The 17,441-nt window shown below is 29.8% G+C and overlaps 1 protein-coding gene across 1 annotated transcript in view; it reads left to right on the top strand.

Moving 5' to 3' along the window:
- The window catches only part of LOC111027700, a 113,761-nt gene that overhangs the window by 74,459 nt on the left and 21,861 nt on the right, over positions 1-17,441 (top strand). The window contains exon 3 of the mRNA XM_022306116.1: positions 12,819-12,915. Coding sequence (XP_022161808.1) covers positions 12,819-12,915 — 97 coding nt within the window. The remainder of the gene's footprint in view (positions 1-12,818; positions 12,916-17,441) is intronic.

Here is a 17,441-nt window from a genome sequence, read left to right as displayed (position 1 = left end):
AGACCGTGAGTGAAATAATGTATAAAAATACACGCGTTTGCGTACGCGCATTACATAATAATTTTCCAAGTCCCACACGCCCGGCCAAGTATAATATTTTCTATCCGGCGGAAAATGTCTCGGCGATGTATTTGAATCAACACGCGCGCATCGGCGTCGTCGCGGTTATAGCAAAACGTTTCGTGATTATAAGCTAAATATTTGCTCGGAAACGAAAGAGAAAACGTTATGACGTTATTTGTCTATAGTTTCGAGTGTTTGTTCCCCCCCCCCCCCCGCGGCCGAGTCGAAATAATATTGCCAAACAACGCGCTTATTAGTCGCCGGAGCGGGCGCCCTCGCGCGTAGATTTTTCGGAGGGCGGTTCCCGCCATTTTAATATAATAGGCACTAATGTGTTTATAAACACGAAATAACGGCCGTTTGTCGTCGTCCCTTTGATGTCACTGGCAATGCGGAAAAAATGACGAGGGGCACGGAGTTACGCCGCTCGCGATGTCAACGACGGGCCGCTGCAGCGGGGCCCGCCAAAGTCACAAGCGTCGAACCGTTAGTGCGGTCCCGCGACCGTGGTACGGCGGCGGCCGCGGCCGCGTGATCCACTAACACAATTTTGAGCGGGGTGCGAGGACGGAGGGTCCACGATGGGGGTGGGGGGGGTGGAGGTGGTTTTGAGGGGATGCAGCAGCAGCAGCAGCAGCAGTAACAGTAACAGTAGCAGAGCAGCAGAAGCAGCGGCAGCAGCGACAGCGGCAACGGCAATGGTACACGCGATGCTGCGGAGGAGACGACCGGTCGGATTGGTGTCAAGGAATGGTGGCGGACGAGAAAGGGCGGACAGCGGTACCGGGGGGGGTTAGGGGGGAGGTAGCCGTTTTAATGTAGGTCAAAAGGACAAGGCGTCCCCCCCTCGTCCACTCGCCTTCTCCTCGTCCTTTCGAACGCTCACACACACACACACACACACACGAGAGCAGCGCTTGTGCGCGTGCGCACGCACACTATACATACTGGGAATGCATTGGCAGAGACCACCCTAACCTCAATAGTTCTCATCTTCTTCCCCGCTGCTCTCCGTCCACCCATCGCCTGACCCGCCCCGTGTCCTCATCCCGGCCACCTTTAGTCTCGATGTTTATCCCAACTGACACGGTTTGGTTTGCCATCTTCCCGCTACCCCCAACCCCACGCAAACCCACACCCCCCCCGGCACACATCCCGCCACACTCGGATTCTCCCGATCCCGCCGACCGCGCTTTATCTACCAAATCTGTCCCATAAAGTTTTGCCCGTTTGCTTCGACGTGTCCAATAATAATGGTAATAATACGTTACACGCTACACCTCGGGTACTCTGTCTTTCTTCTCATAAGTATCCTATGACTCGCCGCCCCCGCCGCCCACCCCGTCACCCATCGTCGGCCGACACACACACACACACACACACACACACACCGAACTGCAAATGTATTCCATCGGTTAATCGATAATTTCCCTTTTTTTATTTTTATTTTTTCCCATATTACATACATAGCGCATATATTGTACATAATACATAGATAAATGTACACGTGTGTGCATGTGCTGCTGTGAGCGAGTGTTTATTTATTTTTCTTGCCACGGCTCACTCCTCGATCTGCGGCGGCCCTCCGTCTCGGTGGCAGTCTCCATATACAATATATTATTATATTCTCTCGCACGTACACATAATATAAGCACCCATGCCCACACTCATCTCGTCCGCCGCCGTTGAATATAGCGACCGTTTCCTATTTCAAACAGGTCGTCTCCGGTTTGACGAGACGGACGACGCAATGTGCTTGACGTCCAGTCGCACCGACCTCGCAGATTGCTCTTTCGACGTGTCAACATAAATCACACGCGCGCGACTTTGGAGGCAAAAAGTAATAATTGCCTATGACTTGCGTGTAGTTCGTTTCAAACCAAAACGGATGTGGATTGTGGTCAATACGTAAATAATATTTTATCGTCTTTAAGGAACAACCTGTTCCTAAACGAAATATCATATTTACCTAACATAGTCAGGTACGTATTTTACGTGCTATAGTTGTATTTGAAACTAATCACTAATAAAAATAACTAACAACCGTTCATATATACGAACTCCTACACCGTCATCCGTATTTAAAAAAATTACCTACCATAATTAATTTTTAAAACTCAGTCAGAGTCAAGTTGATGTATGCTTCGGGTTAACTGCCTACTCGTGTATATAAATGGGAAACAAAGTTTTCAAAAGTTTCTACGAAATAATTTGCACTTAAGATTTTCTTCTGAAAATCGAAACTTTAGACACCTATCTTCTGAAATTACTCGATGAATTCGCAGAATACTCAGAAATAACTATGTCTCAGATTTGCTTTTTAAACTTCCTAATGGTCGTATTCTAGGCCAAAGTTTCGTATTTAAAGTTATACCTAGCTGAGAATTTCGTACGTTGCTTAATTGATTGAAATTTTAATAAATTTTTTTTTTGTTCAAAACGGCTGTAGGGTCTTCGAAATAATATTCGAAATTGGGCGATTCTTGTTGTGACAAAAAAACCCGCTCACTATTTCACTATGAGTAATATTCAACTACCAATATGGTAATTAAGTTTTTGATCTATGTGGTTGTTTGACAGGCTGTCGACCCAGCGTGCTGTACATTTGTATATTTACTGCATATGTATATTCCGAATAAATCATTCAAATGACGACACAAAACCACCCATAACCAATTACATACATGTCGTACACAGGAGACTAATTCTAATTAAAACTATATGCTTAAAAATGAACGTTGTATTATCAATATAATAGTTGGAAAACAAATTGCACGTTTTATAAATCTAACGTTTGGCGTGTATAATTTAGTGTAAAGTGTTATATTTCTCGTCGAGTTTAAAATAGTTTTGGTTTTATGAAAATTAAAAGCTATTCAAAACAAACCTTTTATGAAGATATTTAAGTAAACGCAATAACACGACATTTTATATTATAAATCACCTAAAATATGGTTTGGAAAATATTATGTTTGCAAACATTACAATAACATTATTTATATCATAATGTACCTACTGCAGGTTACTGTAATATACATAATATGTTATTGTACGGTTATGATAATATAATTATAATATGACTAATGAATGAAAACATTTTTTGTCACTTTAAAACGTGATGTCAAGATTCAGTTTTATTCAATATTATCAAACAAAAATGTATGAGGTTTTTAATTAGCATTTAATTTTTGAAACAAAAATGTTTAAATTGGTAACTATCAAAAGTCTTGTTCTTAATTAAGTCCACCTATGCAACTATAGTGAAGGGGTCGTTTTAAATCGCAACAATGGTGATGTTGACATCATAAGTATGCCTTGTAAAAAAACTGAGTGGTAAAAAAATTATAACATGATTTTTCATTAAGCAATTAAACCATTTTAATATTATGTTTATGTTATTATTTACCTACTTATAATATTATGATATTATTATGTGCGTACTTTTATACGGGGATTTAAATTTTTAATTCATAACAATTTTGTATGCACATAAGGCCACTGCAGCGTGCGCAATGTTGACGCAAACTGTACGGAAGTGCACACGTCATAATATTGCAGCATTCAAATAATATGCATTTGAAGAATGCATGAGCAACCTGCAGGGGGACTCCCTACCGGACTCCTTACTGATTTAAATTTCATAATGTGTCATACCATTGAAATTAAGTCTAATAAATAAAAATTGTACGTGATAATACATTAAAAATATCATAGCATAATAACAAAAGTGTACAGATTTCAAATGCTCAGGACTCGGTTAAAATATCAAAAACAGCAAACGACGGGGGGGGGGGGTCCTAGACAAGTATTCTCAAACAAAATATTTATCTTTATATTTGTTAATATTATAGCTTACTGTATTATAATTCACTGTAGTGTAAAAAAAAAAAAAAACAAAGTGTGAAACGTATTATTTCAAACATACGATTCGTTACGTTAGTGAAACGACGACAACATACTATGCGGGTACAGCGTTATATTAACAAATAAATATAATTAAATTGTTTGAAACCTAAATAGGTCCTAGCATATCTTATAATATTCTTATCAGACATCATTCTGTGGTCATACGTACATAATTACATATTAATCTAATATTAATTCGTATTTATTACATACATAAATTGGGTCAAGCTAGAAGTAAAGATTTTTTTAGGGGTGAGGATGTTTTAATTGTATACTCTATAATAGCTCAAATAAACTAACTAGGTACGGCCAGGGGTTCCCACGTTCTCTGTTGTAGTGTTGTAGGAATCATTCTTCATACTAATAATAAAAATGTTTGGTTATCTAAAGCATATTATCATTAAAATATATTAATGAATTTTAAAAAAAAATTTTTTTCGTGAGGACGACCGTTGCAACACCCAAAACAGCAATTTGCATTTACTGGGTTTTTTATTACCAATTCAAACGCATATTTATAACTTATATGTTGACTGAAATATGTATAGTATTTGCAAGACACTAAGCAAAAAAAATGTAACTATTGAGAATTTGACCTTTCTCCCACGCTACTCCTGCTTACATACCGTGAAAGAGAGTACAAAATGTAAATTAATTCGAAATATATCGGACTAATGTATGGAACACTCAGAAGTTTTTTAAAAATTGCAAATATAATTATAGAAATTATTGTGATGTTCGTCATTATATCTATTTTCGTATTGAAGTCAAAAAAGATTACAAAGGTATCAAGTTTGAATAAATAAGGAATATGGTTAACAACTAAAATTCGAAATTAATATTTTAATTAATAAGGCGGATTAAAATATTAAAATTATGAAATATGTGGCTCTCCGTAAGGCTATATAGCTTTCAAAAACTATTTAACCCTTTTAATTATGTCTGTAATTCTCTTTTGATAGTTTATGAAATCGAAGACTTTAAAGTTATATAAATCTACTGTTTTTAATTAAAAAAATATATGAACAAAGACTAACACGTTTATATAGCAAAACGTATTAGACTTACATGATTCGATTTTCCTGCGTGAATTTTCTTTCGTTACAGTATAATGTAATATAATAATACCGTATAACATAATTTTAAATATTTAATAAATATTATTTTTAAAACGAGTGCTCGCTGCTTATGTTATAGTAACTATTAATGGTTAGAGAGAATAATATTTAACTTGATTTAATAGGTACTTTAACAAGAGATTACGAACTAATTTCTAAGAATTGAAATACTAATTTAATAGGTATAACTTATAAACCGCCGGAGTCTTGTACTTTTTATAATATTATTAACTAATTATAATTTTTGTTGGTTGGCTTATTCAATGAAACCATAAAATGTTCAATGTATACAATATTATGTAAATAAATGTTTATAAACACAATTGAATAACTTAAATGTATATCAACTAACCATATATATATACATATAGCATGTTTAATAATAAACTATTTATATTTGTTCCCTTTCATAAAATTATAATAACATTCAAATAATGTTAAAATATTATATAAAATCTGAACATCCCATACACCGGGTACACAATGCACATTATTTTTGCATTATAAGAATTGTTATACCAGTTACCTATACATTTTGTGTTATAATATGATATTAAATTATTTTTAAATATAACGCTTATCGTCGAATTTCAAATATTTAATTTGAAAGATGCTTTATAGTTTGCCGTGTTTTTCTTATTTCTATTGCAAATAGGATAAAATAACACGAAAAAATAAACAACAACAGTATATTATTGTACTGAAATGTTGTCACACCATAAATATTATTCAATTTAAAGTACTTTAAATAATAAGTTCACGGTAATTTCACAATTTCGCGGGTTCGACAATTTCTTTTGAATAGCGAACGAACAAACGACTGAAGGTTACCTATATAGGTAGGTAATCACCACTTACTGATTCTTGGCATAGTTTAACAATTGATTTTGAGTGCGAATAGTAGTAAACGCGATGTTGTTGTCGTATCTCAGTCGAAATATTAAAATATCATAACAAAACGTTTTGTAAAAAACATTAACGATTCCTTCAGATCTTTATCACCGGTCTTCAAGGACATCGTGCAATTAAAACCATTGCGGTAAAAGAAAAATATCCATTCCCAAATAAATAATAATAATATGTGTGGGATGATTTATGAATTCATAAAAACGACCAAGTAACCAAAGGCAATTTCGATAAGGACTTGAGTATGCCGTTAATTTCTTTAGTTGGCAATTATTGTTCAATAGATTTTCCTTACGGACGTTGATAAAACTACTAAGAATAACATTTTTAAAGCACTATCAAGATCAAATTTCTTATCCAATAAGCCGTCGTTAAGTGTATAAAACTTCAGAGTTCTCCTTTTACCCAAAAACGGGGTCATAATAATATGACATATTATTATTACTGAATATTAAGATTAAAAACTCACGTGATTACGATTGTTAACCACATTTTATAACATAATAAAAAACAAAAAACATATAGTACCCATCAGAGTTATTATTAAATAATTTATTATAAAGCCGTAATTAAGAAATAATATGAGTAATTTGCTTATAAAATATATAATATATATAAATATATACATGTATAGTCTTAACAAAAAATCACTAATAATTGACAGATGTAAATCAAGTTAAAATTCATATTAAGCAATTACTTAAGTCATATGTGGGCATTTTGTGTTTATTAAATTTAGATATAAACCAGTTATAGGAAAAATTATAGATAGTTTAAAAAAGAAAATGTATCCACTATAGTAGCATATTACTCAAAATATGATGGTTATAATTTCAAATGAAGAAAATACAGTCTAATTTTTCATAACCTAATGAGAAATCAAATTAAATTTTATTGGCTCGGGCAGAATTCTGTACGAAAATATTAATTGAACGCACTCGAAATGAAATATAGCACATTTAGTATTTTCTGTCAACAAATAATATTTATACTCGTTTTTCAAATGGAGGTTCCAAACTGTCTTGATAATTGTGTAGTTAAAATAAACACCATAAATCCACAAATCAATTTTGATACAAATGACAATAAAAAAATACAATAATTTAATTTAAGCCTCGATCAAATGCAACAACGACGAGGAATTCAACTTTTTATTTTCAAAGTCATGTGTGATTTTGGGATTGGTATTTATACCATAATATTAGGCATACTAAATCATATTCAAAACGCAGCATTTATAGGTATAATGTACATGCAGGTATATTTTCTGCATAAAATACACACTCCTGTAAAACAAATACCATCCTTTTTGCTCAGATTTATAATTTATTATTAATTTTAATCGCTGGAGGTGAACAATTAATACTTCTCAAATTTGTTATATTTAAATTAATCTAAATGAGTTTTCAGCAAATTTCTAGTTTTACATTTCAATAGATGATATTATAATCATAATAATGCATTAAATATATTTTTTTAATCTTCGACAATAACATTGACTTAAAGTAGGTGCTGATAACGCGAGCGACAGTGTAAGGACATTTTTTTAAATCCTGTATGTATACAAATTGTAAGTACAATAATACAATTAAACAATTTTCAAACGAGTTAAATAATAATCAGGTAAGTGCGTAATTATCATCAAGAGTGGCATTGATACTGGTTTAAGGCATTTAATGTTTCCTCGTATATGTTTAGTTTTATTTTAGACTGAATTGATCTGTTACCAAATTTAGAAGTAAAAATATTATTTAGTCAATGACATAGGCTTTTTAGTTTAATTTTAATTTTTAAGCGAGTTTATAAGCGTTTTAAAATGTACAAACAATTTACTGTTTTAAAATGCTCATAACTCGTTTTGAAATTGAAATATTAAGAAAATTGTATAAAATAAAATAAATTATAATGAATATTATTGGAACCCACCTAATAGGTGAGTTCACTCTGAAATGAAACACAACTGAGTTAAATTAATTATTCAAAACTCACACTTTGCTGTGTTATACGTTTTTGGAAGGACACAAAGCAAACGTCCGAGAGGTCGGTAAGATATTTTTTGAGTGGATTTTATTTTTTAACGTTCTCGCTATATGTAGAACAGTAAAATGAACAAATGGTGCAATACGGCGTATTTGTTTTCATTTTCCGACCAGCATATACCAGCAGCTAACCGTGACGTGCATCTATCGTACTCAACTAGATATTTTCCTGGAGATTAAAATATGTTGTATTATCATTATACATACATAGCAAAATTATTTATAATATCACTCAGACGATTAGATATCATCTAAGACTTAGACGAACGCGGGTAAGTGCGATATTATGCTCGCAAACAACAAATAGCGTATTGTAATATTTCTGCCGGGATCTTAAACACATGAATTAAACAATAATATAATATACTATACATTATGTTTAAACACTTGTGCGTAACGTTTTCCGAGAAAACGCCGCCCGATACATATATATAAATATAATATATATATTATACGCATACACACGAGAGGACGTTAAAAGGAAAATCAATGAATAAACATAATAACAATCTCGTGGTGGTGATCTTATCTGACGAAGATCGTACCCAGACACATATTTTAACAGTTTGTTTGCCTTCGGGGTAAACGGAGAGACTTACGCTTTGTGGCGCGATATGCTTAAGACTTGTTTGACAACTTGTACACAAAAGTGAATATGAAAACGATACCTACCTACTCATCTGCCGAGTTTTGCGCCGCATCCTGCGAAAGAATAAAGAAAAGGGTGTGTCGTGAACATTTCTATAGAATTAAGTGGGTACACGCCGAACACACACACACACACACACACACACACACACACACACACACACACACACAATCAGAAAACGTCTATGTCATAACAATGTGTTATTATAGAATACGTCTAATCGTATTTTTTAGCTGTATTATTAATTATTTTATTATTGCTAACCGTAAAAATTTAAAACCAAATAAACTGCCGGCGAATCGATACCCACCGGCCACCCGCCGTCACAGCCACCGCCGCCCCCGCCGTAGTAGTAATCCGACCGAGTAAAAAGTGTACAAACAACAATAATGGAACTGTATTTATATTTATTTTGTATAAATATAAATAGGGTTCGATAATATGACTATATGGGTCACCGGTTTTTTATATTTATTTTTTATGAAATCGCTGTAATGTTGATCGATTAAATGGAAAATATTCTTAAATTGACTGAGCGTGGAACAATGTAGATTTAAAAATGTATATGTATGTATAAAATACATATACGTATATATTGTATTATGTTATGTGCTGAAAGTGTCATAACAATATTATTATTATGTCAATCGATCGGAAATGAGCAAAAATGTCACTTTGGTTTATCGGGTTTGAAAATTACTAGTATAGTTTGCCGTACGTATATATACTTATAATAGCACTCAAAATTCAACTTTTTTTTAAAATTCTTACAGAATAGACGTCGAGATAAAAAAAACATTATTATAATCAAATATTGCATACTTTTCTTTTCACCCTAGTGAACATAATGTAATCATATTTTTTTTTCCACAATATTAATTTATTATATTGTGCTTACTTTTCAAATTAAGAAACTTGTTAAAAAAAAAAACTCGACACGACTGCAGCTGTTGTAGTAGTTGTTGTTGAACTATATCGAGAAATATGAACGATACCGCACAAAGTTTGTCTTAAATATATATAAACATAAATTCACCCTACACCGATAACAAATACCTATGTAACTGAGAAAACAATATCCTCCCGTTAAACAGTGTTATAAAAAGCAACGCATTATTCTACAAGGCTGTTTTGTTTTTTATACGATCGGGGATAAATTAATTGGAAAACACCCTCCACCCTTGATGAAAACAAATAATTAGTCGGATACAAATAGCTGACATTAAAAATCGGTCGGGCTAGGGGTGACATCTTGCAGAATCCGAACAAATGTCTGCCTCGAGCCCGGCGCTCACCCTCGTGCAAAGAGGTCAAGGTCATTATAAAAACTGTCGATTGCTCAGCGATTGTGATATTCCTCTACCCGTTTTCAATGTTCTCTTCCGATTTTTTCCTGGAAACTATAATAATTAATGATATATGAACTCAGAGATAATCTATATAATACGCTTTTAATAGCATAATATATTCATACCTATAGCAATTATTATGACTGAGTTCAATATTATTTGTGGCAGTGGTTAAAGTTTTTTTTTTTTCATGATTTCCCAGAAAAAGTGATTAGAAATTAAAACGGTATCGTCTGAACAATTCATGGTAGCGGTATACAAAGTTTCAATGATCTCCTTCCCATAAATCAAGACTCTGCAGATTGAACTATACCGAATTTGAAGAATGATTAAGTATCGGTCTTAAAATTATTTCAATAGAAAATTATAAACAGTAATTTCTACTCTGGAATCACAACATGAATGCCCATTGTGTGGGTACTTGCCTTATTAATTTTTGATTTTTAATTTGTACAGTATTTTTCCTAATAAAAATTAAGTCCCGATTACGTGGACTTAACGTTTAAATTCAATATTTATATTTAACTTTATTAAATATGTATACACTTATTAATAATTGTTCAATAAAATATGAACAGTATAATACAATTTAGACCGTCTGTACTTTTTTAATCACATTATATTTCTTTAAAGACAGTGTAAAAAGTTAATTGAAGTAAATTAGTATAAGTACTCTTAAGAGTGATAAACATCATATTTGAAAGCGATTTATTTCAAAATAATATTATTATCTTATACACCTCAATGCCCGCACAAAATAATAGGGGCTTAAAAAGTTAAGAAATATCATTGTCCAATTGTTCATGTTTACATAATATTGTGAATATGATTTTTGTTTTTAAATATAACTCTACAGATTTTTAGAAATCAAAAAATAATGTTAACAGTTCTTAAAAGTCTATAAGCAAATTTAGGAATAAATAATAATTAAAAATGAATTAAAATTGTGTACATTCATCAATTCAATACAGATTTCGAAACTGAATCAAAATATTCACCATTTTTTTTTTTTATGTCATACGAAATAAGTTAAAACAAAACCACAATTAAAGTAAACATAATTTTCAAAAAAAACACAAATCACCGTTATAATTAAAAAAGAATGTAATAAATAGATAGAACATTGTCATATTTCATGATTATATTAATAGCATATTGTTTTTAAAAATGCTTTATTTATTTAAATTTGCTAAAACTTAAGACTCACGAAAAGAAACATAAATCAAACCTTACATAACAATACTCTAATCCGGAGACCTTAAAAATTGGATGAACGACTGTAGAAAAAATATTAAAAGTTTTCTTACCATTCACATTATTATATCTACAACCGGAACCGGAAGAAAATAAGGAGAAAATAAAAATAATTAGGTCAAGCAAAATGGGAAAAAAATGGAAAATTAACTTTCACGTAAAAAAAAAAAATAATTTCATAGACGGTTGAATACAAACACGTATATACTTGTAGTTCAGCATCACTTTGAAATTAATGTATAAAGAATGGTGTTTTAACATTTTACAATAAAAGTTCAAAAGAATGAAATTATCGATTGAGCTATGTGAAATTGAAAAACTTTAGATCGCGCTTAGAACAATCTGGTTTTGTAATATATTAACATAAAAACGCACTTATTGCTTTTGTTCTATCATTTTGTGCGGAATAAAAAAAAAATCCACATTATTTCTTTATCCATAATATATCTCTCAAAAAATATCATCACTTATTAAAAAGAGCCAAACAGGATAGAATACCGGGGCATTATAGGATTCGTCTTGTTTCGTTCACCTGGGACCGAGATAATGGTGTTCTTCAACATTGAATTTGAAAGGAATAAAAGAACAAAGATTTCGAAAAATAATTTTGGTTTTAGCCCGGTTTTACAAGGTGTATTTATTAGACGTTTTTAAAATCGGAGTGTTAGTCGTTGTTATCGAAGTTGTTATTAAAATTATATTATCATTTTCAATATTTATTGAATTCACAGTGTTATGACATAATATTTTATGATGTGAATTGCTTATATTTAATGTACCCAATGTAAACAGAAAAACTGTATATAATTCAAGCCATATCTTGAAAAAAGAGATGCTAATTTTAAGTCAAGTTAAATTAATCGTAATATTATTATACAAACGTAATTGATAAGGTAAATTCCCATAATAACACTCAGGTACTTTTCAAAATTTAAAAATAGTCCTATAGTGTATATGTCGTGACTTATGAATTATGATATATTACGACTTATTACGTTAATGAGCATACCTGTATGGCTAAATATAGTATTTAGTTCAAAATAATTATTAAACATACGATTTCGTATGAAATATGGTTCACATTTTTTTTTTTTATATATACCAAGACCTTTAAAATTATAATACATAACTGGAGCCCACATCGACTTGTTCAAAGGGTCTGTGGTGTTTATATTTATTTTTTTTTTTAAATTCTGACATTATTGTATACCTATGTGTATTAATAATTACCAAGACTCTATATGTATTTAGGTTTCGATGTCCACACTTGTTTGAAATACAATTTATTAGTAATAAATTGATCTAACAAGTTCCAAAGACATTGGTTATTAAATAATAATATTCATCATGTACTTATTACGATTCACATAGTTTTTTTCTTGTTTGTTTGACGAAAATCGAATGTTGTTGCCCAATAATAAACTAATATGATATACTTAATTTGCTGATGTTTAAAAAATGTGTTGCACATTGAATAAACAATAATAGAAAAAAAAATAACCAATATTAATGTGTGTAAAATATATGTTTTTAGGAATCTCGAGGAAAGAGACCATTTAAAGTATGGGATGGTTTTAGAAACATAAGAAAAAGCTTGTTGGCCTCCAGCTTAAAAGACTTAGAGATACGTGGTAAGTATTACTATAAATAATTAATTTACAGCATGCATCTATATGAGTTACCCAAGAATTATATGAAAATATTATGTTCTTAAATTAAAAATTCTCAATAACTTAACAAACATGTTCAACTATTATTTTTATTATTTAAGTATATGATATTATGATCCATTAACTGGATGGTTGTATGAAACTTTTGAAGAACTTTCACTTCTCCAAAAATTATTTCTGAGAAATAATATCATTGTAAAACTATTTTATAAATTATTACACACAAAATAATATTTATTATAATAATACATTTTACTAAAATGAGTTTATTTTTATTTTTTTATTTTATATTATTAATATGACGTTAATGCAAATAGTAGAATGTATTCCAGTATTTTTAGTACTTTAATGTGTAAATAATATTTAATAATTCGTTCATTTAAAATTAATGGTCTATAAGTTGAATGTATAGAAATTTATCGATAGATATTTGATATATATATTAGATAATTACATTTATAAATATTAACTTTTTTTTAAATATTTATAAAATGTTAAAAAAAACTAACCAACCGTATTTCAATCCCAAACAAATTCTATTTCATATAAATTATAAAGAAATACATAGTCATTCAGAAAAATTAAATATACTTGGAGATTACAGTATTCAATTGTTCTGACCTTATATAATTTAATCGTTAATAGTTACGTTAACAAAATATGTAAGCTTATTATGTTTTAAAATGGTAATGACCAAACAAAAAATATTGTATGCAATTTAATATAATATTATGATCGCATATATCAAGTCATTTAAATTTGAATGATAATTTAAAATAAAATAATATAGGTAATGTGAGATAGTTTAATGAATATTCGCAGAAGTAATAATATGTCTTTAAATGGAGTTTATATAATGACTATTCTTAGAATTTTGAATGCAAAGACTAACCATGAATATTTAAAATGTTTTGTTTTCCATCCTGACGAAGAATAAAATTAGATCATTCCATTATACCAACATAGTTAATATTTGGAAAAGCGATAATGCCGTGTCCTAATAAAGTGGTTTTAATCAATGCTTTTAAAAATTTGTGTAATGTTTAACATTCTATATTTATAAATACACGTTAAGAGCTAAAAATGTTCGTATTTAAACCAAAATTAAAACTCTCAATTCTGTATTTATTTATATTTACAGGATTCAGATTATACGGATAAAATACTTTTATTGAAACCATTGCGCCGTCAAAACATGATATTTCATAATTAAAATACCATACACATTTCATTTAATACGCTAAAATATAAAGAACATGTAATCAAAACTAATTATGATTTGTAAATGTTGAGTTCTGGTATTTATTATAAAATGATGAAAAAAGTTATAGGTTTCGGTATCGGGAGGTGTTAACTACCATAGTAGACAACTTTAAGCGGTTTCATTCATTCGAATTATTTTTCAACATTGAGCCGTTTTTAATTACAATTCACATATTTTTTTTAAAAGTTTGATGATGTTAAGTGAAAATATAAAGCTTGTTAGAAAAAAAATGATAAACGATTTAAATAGAAGGACTTGCATATTAAATTTATTATAATTTATAAACGTTACTAAGACTTGAAAATAAAAATAAATATTTAATAGCGATTTTTGGTATAAGGTTAAAATTAACTTGCGAATAAACTTGCAATCAATTGTTTATTTAAATTATATTAGTAAATAAAATATCATATTTGTTATTAAGAACAACAAAAAAGTAAATCACACATTTATAACCCAAAGATTGAAAATTTTTCCGTCAGTACAATATGTCATAAGCACAAAAATATCTTATGATCCGTAGAAAATCGGAGAATAACTGCGTTTTGCACGTTTTTATAATAATAAGAATATTATTATGTTCTGCGATGCAACAATGTACCTATTTTGCATATACAATGCGCCGTGTAACACTTTTCTCACGAAAAAACTTCCGAACACCATATTATAAATATAATTAATTAATTAATATATATATATATAATATATGATTATATAATAATAATTAGGAAAATTAATTTTCTGTTGTTAAAATGTTGAAAGCGATGAAGATCATGGAGATTGCAATGATTGATCATCAGATTGCATCTGAAATTAATCCTGTACTGATTTCGATAGGCTGTAATATTATCTTCTTTCTTAAATTCTAAGTTGTTCAATAAATTATTCAAAAACTTAAAAATAAAATTTAAAATAATACTTACCTAATTATATAATCGGTTATAATATTATGTACCCACCTTAAATTATTATTTTATTTTATTCAAATTATTATTTTAAATTAATATAAAAATAACATAAATTTGTTTTCATTGAAAATAACATTATCCGGTTTTTATTTATAATTTTTAACAAATCGACTAAATGTTCAACTAAAAGTATGCAAATATATAAAGCCGTTTTTGTGTGCTTTGAAAGATAATGCTACAAAACTAATTAATAAAAACAAAATTCCACGCATCACTTAAAATCGAAATTTGAATTACATTAATATTTCTTGTATTAATAAAATGTATTCAAATTTTATGTGAGGAGAAATTTAATGAACATTTTACTATTTTTATTTTAAACTCTAAATGTATTTTTTTAAATTATAGTCATTAACAAAAAAACTAACTTATGTTATATCACGTAGAATTTGAAAAATATTGTTTTAACAACATAAAAGTTCTACCTAACACTTTAAAATACATATTTTAGAGGAATTAATATAAAAACGATGAAATTTATTTTTATTTTTATCACACGGTTTTTTGTTGACCTTTGTATAATTTAAAATATTTTCGAGTTACCTACATATTTTTTTTAAGTATTTATCTATTTTTAAACCTCAATTATTTTTATTTAATTTCTACCTGGAGATAAATATTTAAATATTTAAATATCGATTACTAAACAATTAGAAAAGTTTGTTAGGTTTAGATATAGTAGGAGCGTTGTAGAAGAGAATTTTAATAAATATTTAACAATATACGCACATCTCTAAACTTCCAATTTAATGCCGATCAATAATAAACTAGTAACTATATTTTATAACAACTTATTATATAACGATGTTCAAAACAATGTTCTGTTTCACTAGGTAAAGGAAATCAATTAGTTATTGCGTAGAAATGGAAAATGTAATTGCTGTCCAAAAACCTAGTTTTCAAATGTTACGAAAAAAAGTTGTTCACAAATATTAATTCATTATTGTAACAAAAATACACAATATAATTTCAAACGTGTGAAATTCAATAGTAATTTGGACGTGTTAAATGTCGATAACTACAACTGTGTATTATGCTTTCATCTTTAATCGACTGTATCATAAAACATATTATAACAGTAATTAATTATCTCAAATCTATGTGAGATGGTAATAATTGTCACTATCAGTTATAACTTAATAGGTATACAGAACGTTTCAATCGCGGAAGTAACATAAACATTGATAATATTATTTACTGATTTACACTAAATAACGAGATATACATAATATAATATATCAGAATTTTCAAAACAGTATTCCGCTTCATGATGATATTGTTGCATAGAAATGAAAAATGTAATGTTTTTATCCACAAAAAAGTGTTTTGAATGTTATGAAAAATGAGTTGACTAAATATATTATATATTATATACTTATTGTTGAAAAACAATTAGAGTTTCTTATCGACTTGTTTAATGTCTAGAATAACTAGAATAACTGCAGTATCAGTCTCGCGTCTTTAGTCAATTATTATGAGACGTATAATATATCGTTATGTAAATGATTTATTCTCATCGATCACGACGAGGGATGGCGATTTTGATTAAAAACTAAACTTAATATTATACGGAACGTCGTTGAAGCCGCAGAAGTGACATCCCGCCACTTCCTGCACATTATTATTCACTAAATTCACACTAAACCAGATCAAAGACGATTGAATACAGAGGCTTTTCAAAAAAAAATCATTACATTAAACGATCTGGTGTGAGGGACAGAAACAAAGAAAATAGAACAGAATATATGTATTATTATTATTATTATTATGTGTGTAGCAGTATAACAGTAGTTATCGTTCACACTGCAGAGTATTACGTATGTATATTATTATATATATATATAGCAACCAAAGGTTGTAGTATTATTTTGCAATTTGATGGTGTGTGTGTGTGTGTGTGTGTGTGTGTGTATTTAAATAAGAGAAACAGCAATATAAAATTTCTCGGAAATAGTTTTAAACGACACGGTTTATATTACGACGAGATAGAATGCTATATTACACATTTTAAACACATATTTTATTATTGTTGTTGTTGTTGTTGTTATTATTATTATTATTATTCCAAAATGTGCTGAGTTTATATTATTATTATCAGCGGTTCCGGTGGGGGGGGGGGAGTGGATACTATAATAATAATTACTGGGAATGATTGCGGGCACCTCAGAAAAAATTTCGCCCGTTTGGCGGAATTGAAAATCTTCGATAAAAAAAAATACAAGTTCTTTTAAAAAGCGTCTCGCCCCCAATCGCTT

Source organism: Myzus persicae, unplaced genomic scaffold (genome assembly GCF_001856785.1).
Source record: "Myzus persicae strain clone G006 unplaced genomic scaffold, MPER_G0061.0, whole genome shotgun sequence".
NCBI lineage: Eukaryota > Metazoa > Arthropoda > Insecta > Hemiptera > Aphididae > Myzus > Myzus persicae.
Note: the sequence above shows the minus strand (reverse complement) of the source record. Positions and strands in the feature narration are given on the sequence as shown.